General features: G+C 51.6%; 1 protein-coding gene across 1 annotated transcript; it reads right to left on the reverse strand.

Annotated features, from left to right (window-relative positions):
- Positions 1-280: 280 nt before the first annotated feature.
- On the reverse strand, positions 281-9,238 carry LOC129680470 (cadherin-23-like; the record flags this gene model as incomplete). Its single annotated transcript, XM_055612118.1, has 10 exons — positions 9,231-9,238; positions 7,701-7,817; positions 5,947-6,171; positions 5,245-5,414; positions 4,874-5,011; positions 3,850-3,969; positions 2,743-2,920; positions 2,381-2,592; positions 521-712; positions 281-394 (listed from the first exon to the last, which is right to left on the reverse strand). Coding segments are annotated over exons 2-10 (1,458 nt in total), but the record flags the coding sequence as incomplete, so codon positions are not given.
- Between the last annotated feature and the right edge of the window lie 878 nt (positions 9,239-10,116).

Genomic DNA, 10,116 nt, shown 5'->3' on the forward strand with positions numbered 1-10,116 from the left:
TGTGTGTGTGTGTGTGTGATGAACACGACTATATGTGCATACAAATGCCAAGATCCTGGGTGTTTTTGCCTGGTTTTGGATCATTGAGTGTTGCCCTGTGGTAGGGCCCAAGTGTGGATGGCATAGCTGCTGGGGAAGCCCTGTTCCTGTAACCAGCACATGTGGGTGGAGGCTCACTGTGTGATAGCCCAATGTACAGGGTGCAATGTGCACGCAAGTGGGCTCCCGGGTGGTGAGTGCCTGTGGGGGTGTCACTGGGGCAGGGGATGGCTGAGCTCACAGGAGGCCTCACGAAAAGGGGTTCGTTGTCATCGATGTCTTCCAGGGCCACCTGCAACGGCTGCATCGTCTCATAGGGCACTGGCTGGCCCAGGTCACTGGCCACCAAGATGAGCTAGAGTTAAAGGAACCCAGTCAGAGGGGAAAGATGGGATTGGAGGTTGCTTCCCTAGGAGAGGCTCGATGGACCAGAGATAGCCCAGGAGCCGCCCACACAGCCCCACTCCAGGCCTGCCCTTACATTGTACACTGCCTGTTTCTCACGGTCCAGGCGTTGAGCTGTCTGGATGAGGCCACTAACTGGGTCGATGGTGAAGTACTCCCAGTCACGGTTGCCTGCTGTCTTCAGGAAGCTGTAACGCACTGCCCCATTGAGGCCTTCATCCTTGTCAGTGGCATAGACCTCATACACATTGGAATGCAACGGGATCTCCTGTGGGAGTCATGGGAAGTGGGTACCTGGGCATGAAAAATCACAGAGCCAGGCCCTGACAATTTCTTGTATCCCTTCCTTGCCTCCTCAGCTAAGGCCCTCACTTCTCCAAGCCTCAAGCACCTGTATTCCCTTAGGTTTGGTCTATGGCATGGAAAAAAACCCTACTGTAGTCATACACCGACCTCTGCCCTAAGGCTGCTCTGAGGAACATGGTTCTTCTTGATGGTTAGAACACTTTTGCTGGGCAGTTTTGGCACACGCCTTTAATTCCAGTACTTAGGAGGCAGAGGCAAGTAGATCTCTGTAAATTCAAGGCCAGCCTGGTTTACAGAGTGAGTTCTAGGACACCTAAGGTTAGACAGAGAAACATTGTCTCAAAAAACCAAAAATTAGAAAAAAGAAAATAAAAAAAGAAAAAAGAAAAACCCACAAAACAAACAAACAAACAAACAAAAAACAACTCCTAGCTCATCCTGGCTTGATTGTTTTCTCATTGTTCACAACAAATAGAAGGTCTTCTAATTAATGAAGAGCAAGGTAATTATTTTATAAATGCTGTTTGTTCAGGAGACATTGATCTCCCGAAATGCAGAACCCGTGAAGGGAAAACTTAGCAAATGGAGCCTTTGGTGAGGAAAAGAATTAGCTTATAATTAATTTATGTCCCATCTCCTTTCTCAAAAAAAAAAAAAAAAAAAAAAAAAGATTTTGAAGCGGTTGACAAGAATATGTGAATTACAATCAGATTGAATGAATTTTTAACATTAGGGTACAGCCTAAAATGAAGGCCGAGGGCAAAGTATTTGTGAACCAAGAGTCTGCAGGGTCATCTGAAGGGGTTAGGCCACTGTGAGCTCCCTAGTGGGCAAAGCAAAGGGGACCAATGTATTAATGTAGGCATGACACCAGTCTCGGTGTTTCCCAGAGCTTGGCATTATTTTCTCCTATAGGGTCTCAAAAAGGAGACAAAATGACAAGATGGTCTCGGCACTTATGTCCTGGGATGTGAGACTTGCTTGAGTTTATGATACAAAGGACAGGTCAGAGAGTCAGAGATATCCCAACTGTACCAGTAAGGATCACCAGGGCCTTAGGGTAGAAGGGAAGAGCAGAAGACGGCACATCCCCCCTGACTGGGTGGCCAATGTGACAAGGGAATGAGAGGGCCTGAGCCATGCATTTGGGCATCAGCAGGGCCAGCAGACAGGCGGAAGTGCCTTGTCTTCACTTTGAACTGTGTCTGGGAGGAAGTGGGTGGCAGGAGACCAGATACTCCTTGGTCTGTGAAGAGATGATGTGTGTGCTATCATTAGTCCTATTCTCAGACGAAAGCAAGACACAAGCCACTTGCTCGTGGACATGTGGCTGGGTAGCCAGAGTTATACCTGAGCCCAGATCTTCTCCTAGCACTACCCACAGGACCAGCCAGTGTTCTCAATCTTTTCTGGTGGCACTGGGAAAGTCTGCTCTCCCCTGTCTAGCCTTAGTTTCCATGCTCTCACAATGGGGCCCTTCTACTCTCCCAGGTGATGAATGCAGGATGAGGCTGGGGGCTGGGTGTGGGAACTGAATGTCTGTGGCCGAGATAGCTGAGATGGTGAGATGGCCGGGGGCTGGGTGTGGGAACTGAACGTGTGTGGGCGGCGAGGCTGGGATCAGGGTTACCTCTCTGATGTGCAGAATGGTGCCATTGAGTGGGCGCACAAAGATGGGGCGGTTGTCGTTGACATCAATGACCTCCACCAGGAGCATGGTAGTGCCCCAGAGTGGGGGCTCCCCACCATCTGTGGCCACCACAGTCAGGTTGAACCTCTCATAGGACTGCAGTGGCCGCTGTGTGATCACCAGACCTGAGTCCATGTCCACGGAAAAGGCCTCTATCATTGGGAGAGAGCAAGGGATGGCTGGGCTGAGACAGCCTTCCCGTCCCCTTTCTTCTCCTCCCCCCCAGCCCAGGGCTGTAGACATGACAGCCTGACCCTCCCCACCCTTAAAGCCCTCCTGGGCAGCCACAGAAGGCCATATACCCATTCCAGGGCCCTCGAGAGAGTAGGTCAGCTGCCCGTTGGAGCCCTCATCCTGGTCAGTGGCCAGCATGGTGATGACTGAGGTGCCTGCTGGTTCATTTTCATATACACTCGTGCTGAACTGTGGTTTGGAGAACTGAGGCCGGCAGTCATTGACATCAAGAACCCGGATCACCACCTCGGGAGATCACAAGACAGTTAAAACCACGAAAGGGGCTGCCTTTAGGAAACCCCGTGACACAAGGGTAAAGTGAAGTAGAGAAAGGATGGCTACCACCCCCGATGAAAGGTGGTGTCATTTCACTAGTTTATGCTTTGAGACAGGGTCTTTGGGGCTGCCCTGGAGCTCACTCATTATGTCAGCCAGGTTGGCCTCAAGCTCGCAGGGCTCTTCCTGCCCCTGCCCCTCAAATGGTGCTATTAAAGGCACATGCCACTACACCCAAATGTACTGTTCATTTTTTGCGACGGGTCCTTAGGCTGGGGTGTAGCTCAGTCGGTGGAGTACTGGTGTCTTTGTAGCTAGCGTGCTGGGCTCAATCTCCAGCACTCTCTATGCCAGGCATGGTTGTATATGCTATAATTGTTGCACTTGGGAGTTCAAGGTCATCCTCAGCTACAAAGAGTTTGAAGCTACCTTGGGATGCATAAGAACCTGGAATTACAGCATCTCCAAGTCTGAGGCAGGAAAGCCTCTAGGACAAGGCCAGTATAAGCTATATTGCGAGACACTGTCTCAAAAACTGAAAAAAAAAAAAAAAAACAAAAACAAAAAAGGTAAAAAAAGGAGCCACAAGTGATGATGGCTAGTTAGTTTTTTGTTGCCATGTTTTTCTTTTGGGAACCTTGAGGTGCCGGGTTGTGAAGGCAGCCAGGTGTCACCTGGGCCGTAGGTAGGTGTGCTTGGCCATTCACGCAACATTTGGGAATGACAGGCTTCTCCTAGACAGTTTCTGCTTCCTAAAGCCACAGCCACGGAGACCCAGCAGTCAGCCTCCCTTCTTTCCTGCTACAATGCCTGAGGGGCTAGTGGCCCACCTAGAACAGTCATTCTCTATGGACTTGGCTTGCTGCCTCCCACCCTGGGCTTAGGCTGGTGCCCCTCACCTGCACTGAGTTCTCTCGACGGTTACTGGCCACATCCCCAGGATTGTCTTTGGCCAAAGCAGTTAGGATATAATGGTCCTTCTTCTCCCGGTCCAGAGAGGACAGCACATAGATGTCACCCTAGTTGGAGGACGAGGGTTTCAGGTGATTCATCAATTTGACATGTTTACTGAGCATCTACTATGGTCAGACATGATTGGAGTCTGGACTAACTCTCTGGAGAAAAAAAAACACACAGGTCTCCATGGTGTCCTCATTCTGGTGCTCTTCCTGCCCTCACCACCCCATTCTGTATGAGGTAGAGTGAGTAGCACAGGCTGGAGCCAACTGTCTGGCATTGTGGATTTAATCTGATAACAGGTACCATGGCTGAGTGCTCAGTTAGCAGGAGTAAAACCTCCTGAAAGGACAGTATGCAGAGAGGCATAGAGAGGAACAGGAGGTCTAGAAACCTCAGTTCCAGACACTGGGGGAGGTCCTGCTGACTATGCCTGCCCTTTGCAAGGCTGCCTCCTCATACTGACAAGAGCAGCTTCTGGACTAGCGAGCAGACATTTGACCCACCATCCCGTCCTTTCCTCTGAATTTCTACTCTCACAACAGGCTGGGGCTTATGGGGACCTGTGGGTCCCACTCTTTAAGGTACCTTTCCTCTCTCCACATTGAGTCTAGGGCCATGCATACAGCAGGTGCTCAAACAGCATGTACAGTGCCCACAGCGCTCCTCTGCCTCTTGTAACAGTCTCCAAAAGTCCCTGGACTTGTTTCAAGTTTTGGGTCACAGCCTGTCATACTAAAGGGCCAGTTCCTAAAGCCGGTGGCCACTTCTTTCTATTTGTACTGGAAGAGAAGGGGCCACGGTCTTAACACCTGCGGAGAGTTTGCTAACTTAGCTAAAAAGCCAGAGGGCTACAGATGTGACAGGACCCAGAAACAGAGGCATCTGGGATGCTTTTGATGTCTTTTTAGACCAGGACTCTGGGCTTTCCCACTCCCAGGGTCAGGCCCTCTACTGTCTGCTTACAGTGTTGGGGTTGATGGCGAACTTGCCCTCTCCATCCCCAAGGCTGTACTCAATGAGGGCGAAGTTGCCTGAGTCTGTGTCGGTAGCAGTGACCCTCAGGATGACAGTGCCCACAGCTACATCCTCAAAAACGGACTCCTAGAGGGGGGGGGGGGGCAAAGGATGGAGGGAGAGAGAAGAGGGGAGAGAAGGCAGGGTCATCCCTGGAGCCTACGCCCTGCCCAGGAATTCCCTAATGCAGTGAGACCCCAGGCAATATGCTCCGCATGCATTCCAGGGGTCTGTAAGGGGGTGAGTGGGAGTGGAAGGCAGAGCAAAGACCCCAAGGAATAGGTACAGGTCCTGACCCCCATGCTGGTCTGGCTACCTACCTGGTAGGAGGGCTGGTCAAAGATGGGGTTATTGTCATTAACGTCTACAATTTCCAGATAGACAGGGATCTCAGCTGCACGGGGCGGGGAGCCATTGTCTGAGGCCCTTACTGTGAAATTAAGCCAATGTACCTCTTCATAGTCCACTGTCCAGTTGGCAATGACCTTCCCTGAGACACAGAGGCACCCACTGATGACACGTGACCATTCTTCATCCTGGTCTCTCTACATATTTCCAAGGATCTGGGGCTCTGAAGGGAGGAGGGGTCCTTACAGGGTACATGAGCAGGTAGCACTGCCCATAGCAGGGCAGAGGCTGAGGAGGACTGCCATAGTTGTCCTCCTCAATGAAGAAGTAAGAAAGCTTCCTGTACTCCCTGGAATGAATATTAATGACCCCAAGACATCCTGAGACACCTCCCTGTCTAAGACCCTGCTCCCTAGGGGATGTGCTCACAGGGACTTGGGTGGGAGAAATGGTAATGGGGCTTACTAGGGTTCCAACAGGGATCTGTGGGCTTCCATCCCAGCCAGGACTGGAAAGTTCTATCCTCTGCTCGGAGAACTGGAAAATGACTGGCATGTCAAGCATCTTGAATCTCACCCAGGCCACCAAAGAGCAGGGGCATGGGGTGTCAGTAAGAGAGCCACAGTCCTGCAGGGGCCAACAGGCATGGATAGACATGGCGGCCTGCCACGTACCTGCCGAAGAGTCTTCAAGCCGGACATAGCCTGGTGGGGTGAGGTCCAGCAGGGTGTAGGTGATCAGCCCGTTGAGGCCCTTGTCGGGGTCGACTGCTGCCACAGCAATGAGTGTAGTGCCGGGGGTGGCCCCCTCCAGGACCCGCTCTGTGTAGTAGGTGATCCCAAAGGGCTTAAAGCGGGGCGTGTTGTCATTGACGTCCACGATGTTGACGGTGAGCTGGGCTGGGGTGCGGGTGGCCGTGAGTGCCGAGATGGACACTAGTGTCCCGCCCTGACGCCTGCAGCTCCCCACCAAGATCTGCTGCTCTGCCTTCCCCCTCAGAGCCCAGGGGGTCCAGGCTCAGAAGAGAGAAATGTCTCACACTATTTTGTTTTATTTTATGCGATGTTTGTGCTTGTGTGTGCGTGCGCGTGTGGGCAGGTGGGAGTGTGTATACATGTGTGTGCAGGAGCATGTGGGTGTGTCTGTGTGCACAGCTGCATGTGTGTGCACAGCTGCATGTGTGTGTGGGTGCAGGTTCGTGTGTGTGTGTGTTTCTGTACAGGTGCATGTGTGTGCAGTTATGTGTGTGTAGGTCATGTGTGTAGTTGCATGTGTGTGTACAAATGCATGCCCGTGCAAGTACACAAGCCTGTGTGTGTGCATGTGTGGGGAGGGCAGAGTCAGCCTCAGTTACTCTTGCTCAGGTCTGTCACTTGGCCAGAACTCACCAAAGTCGGCTAAAGTGGCTGCTCAGAAGAGTTCAGGGATCTGCCTGTCTCCGTCTCCCCTGGGATTTTTATGTGGGTCCTCATGCTTGCGAGGCAAGCACTTTACCAACCGAGAATCTGTCCTCACTCTCAGACTGCAACCGGCAACCTGTCCTTCTGATCAGGTCATCCACAAGAGGAGGGACTTGTATTCTACCAAAGAGCTGGGTGGCTCTGACGGAGCCCTTGGGCCTTCCAGGACCATAGCTTCCCAATAAACTTTGACAGCTAGGATGAAGATGGTCGCAGAACATTCCCCTGATCCATCCTTCTCTAGCCTAGCCCCCCTCCCAGTGGTATCCTCTCAGTAGAAGCAGCCTGGGCCTGTGACCTTAAAGTCTCATGTCACATAAGAGATAAACATGCACTTCGCTCTGAAAAACTCTGGGCTTCTGGGCTGTGAAGATAATCAGCCAGTGTTTGCCAAGCCCAGGTCACCCCAACAACTGTCCTTGTCTTATGGCAGGAGCCACTTGGGACCACCTCATTCCTGGACTCTTTCCACTGCCTGCTCTGCCTAGCCTGCTCAGTCCAGCCCATAATAGCTTCCCAGCTCATGGCCTAGGAAGATACACCACTGCCCCCTTCTCTGTCACTGAGCCTGCTGCGCTGTGGTCTGCGGCCTTGAGTTTCTTTCTTTCGCTCTTTGCTTCCTGTCCTGACTCTATGGTTTCCTCTCAGGTCATCAGCAGAGAGACAGTTCCTATCTCTTTTTTTAGCCACACTTTGGGTTCGGTTATTATTCTCTGCCACACTGCCTCCCATTCTTCCCTCCCAGGTCTACTCATTCTCTTCCCTGCTCAGAGTCTAAGAAACATTTAGTGAGAGTCATCCTGAGTCTCAAGATGGCTGTCACTTTCCTAAGATAGCCTGACTTGACTCCTCAGGTAGCTGAGCCCGGGAATTCCCTCCTTAGGGCCAAGCCTGTGCTAGCTCCTAGCCCATCCCAGTCCTCAAATGGCTCTGAGTGGTCAATAAGAGATGCCAGAAGGGAATCTTACCATTTGGCACACTGACAGACTGTTCTGGGAGGTCACTGGCATTGTCCATCACTGAGAGCGTGACCTCATAGGTGGCAACCAGCTCTCGGTTCAGGGGGGACTTCACCATCACAGACCCTGTGGGTGAGACCAAGTCAGATTCAGCTAGAGAGGGACCCCTGAAATGTGGGCTTCTCAGAGCTCCTGGCTCACTCACCCCATCATGATAGAGGCCACTAGTCCTTGATAGACCCTGAGACTTTCTGCTGGGATGCCCGTGGCCATGTTTATAACTGGAGCCTATCTTTCTGTTTTTTAGCCAATGCTGGTGACCTTGGCCAAGCTGGCCGGCCTCTGCTTCCTTATTTACAAAGGGGGGGCGGATTATAGCACTACTTCGGGGGCTCCAGGGACTCAGAAAAATTAAATGAGATTCTATCAACAAAATAGTTAGAACTTTGCCTGGCAAATACAAATGAAAAACAACAGCATGCTTGTATTCCACAACAGTGTGAGTGTTCTGAGTACTGATGAAGAATACACTAAAAAAATGGCTGGGGTGAGCCAGGTCCAGGAGCACACATCTGCAGTCTCAGCCATGAGGGGCTGAGGCAGGACACTTGTGAGTCTGAGGCCAGCCTGGGCTACAAAGCAAGACCTTATCTCAAAAACTAAACCAAGCTGAGCATAGTAGTCTATATGCGTGTAATCCCAGCTACTAAGGGCACTGACTGCCCCTCAGGAGGACCTGGCTTTTTCCCAGCACCTACATGGCAGCTCACACCGGAGTATGTAACTCCAGTTTCAGGGGATTCGGCGCCCTCTTCTGGCCTCTATGGGTACTGCATGCACACGGTGCACAGACATACATGGAGGCAAAACATCAGTGCACATAAACATAACAAAACAAATTAGAAACTGCATAATTAATTTTTAAAAAAGTGAAACAGGAGGGTGACAAATCGAAGGCAACTTAGTGAGACCCTGTTTTAAAATAGATTAGAATTTAAAAAATGGGATTGGGAATTCAGTTTCGTGATGGAGCCCTTGCCTTGCATACATAGAAAAGGCCTTGTCAATACCCAGTACCAGAAAAACACTTAAAATGGTAGATTTTATGTTCTATGTCACAATTTTACAAATGCTTATTCCAGGGAGACCTCGTGGCCGCTGGAACCTGCTGCACAGCAGCTATCCTGGAGGGACAGGCTGGAGACCCCAGATGCGTCCCTTTGTCCTGACTAAGCAGAGTGTGACATGGTGCTGATTACAAAACAGAAATATCAGTCTATGTTGGTGACAACAAGTTATTTCTCTTCCTTGGTAGCTCCCAGAGTCCCTGGCTGCTCCATAAACCAGATAGGAACTCTCCAAAAGTTTGAGTTTTATTGGACAGCTCTATTGGCCAATCTGCTGGAGCCTGTGTGGCTCCTCCTGGTGTCTTCCTCATTGGCCCAAGAGGTACCAGGTTCTTGGAACACCCTTCGTCCTGGGAGACCCCCTGCTGGGTTGCTGTCCTCCACAGGTCCCTAGCCATGGGTCGTCACTTACCCTGGGTGGCCGCCTCCTCCTCCTCCTCTTCCTACTCTCGCTCCCTGTCCCCCCAGGCTGGGGAGCGAGGTTGGGGAGAGGGCAGCTGCGTTCAGTCTGCAAAGGCTGGGCACGGCCTGGGCCGGCCCCCAGGGCAGGAAGGGTGGGGTGTGAGGCACGGAGGAAGGCAATGGGATGAAGTAGGGAGGAGATGAGGTGGGAAGTGAGAGAATAGAGCTCAAACCTGTAGGCCTGCCAGCCGTGAGGGAGAAAGAGAGGGTTAACATTGGTTAGTTCAGGGTGCAGTGAGGGGCTCGGGGTAGGGCATGGGTGGGAAGAGGCTGTGGGACTCAGAGCTGGCCAGGGCAAGAGGGGCTAGGATGGAGAGAAAAAGAGGTAGAGGGGAAGAAAATGGAGTGAGAACCCAGCTGGAGTCGAAAGGGTCTGAGGATCTGGGAAGAACGGGTAGGAAAGCTGAGCAAGGGGGCTGCAGCCACGAGGAAGATGGACAGAGAAGACACTGGAAAGAGAAAAAATAGAGAAAGAGAATCAGTGGGAGGCAGCGGGAATGGGGTGGGGGAACAAGGAAAAGATGGGGAGACACTACCCAGGGAGGCTGGGCCAGGGTGGCTCTCCAGGGTCTTCACTGACCAGCTGGGAACCCCTTTGACCTGGCCTAGGCTACCACACAATTGTACCAACTTCTCCCGGGGATCATGGGCTATTTTTTCTTCTCTTTTAGGTCACAAATGCAGACAAGATTAATCCTACTCTGGTTCCTGTCTGGTTACTGCCTGCTATGACTTTTGGCATTTAATTTTGTATGCACCTTCTTCCCCCATTCTCTCTTGCCTCTCTCCGTGTGTGTGTGTGTGTGTGTGTGTGTGTGTGTGTGTGTGTGTGTGTG

The sequence above is a fragment of the Psammomys obesus genome, unplaced genomic scaffold (genome assembly GCF_907164565.1).
Source record: "Psammomys obesus unplaced genomic scaffold, mPsaObe1.curated_primary_1811, whole genome shotgun sequence".
NCBI classification, from domain to species: Eukaryota; Metazoa; Chordata; class Mammalia; order Rodentia; family Muridae; genus Psammomys; species Psammomys obesus.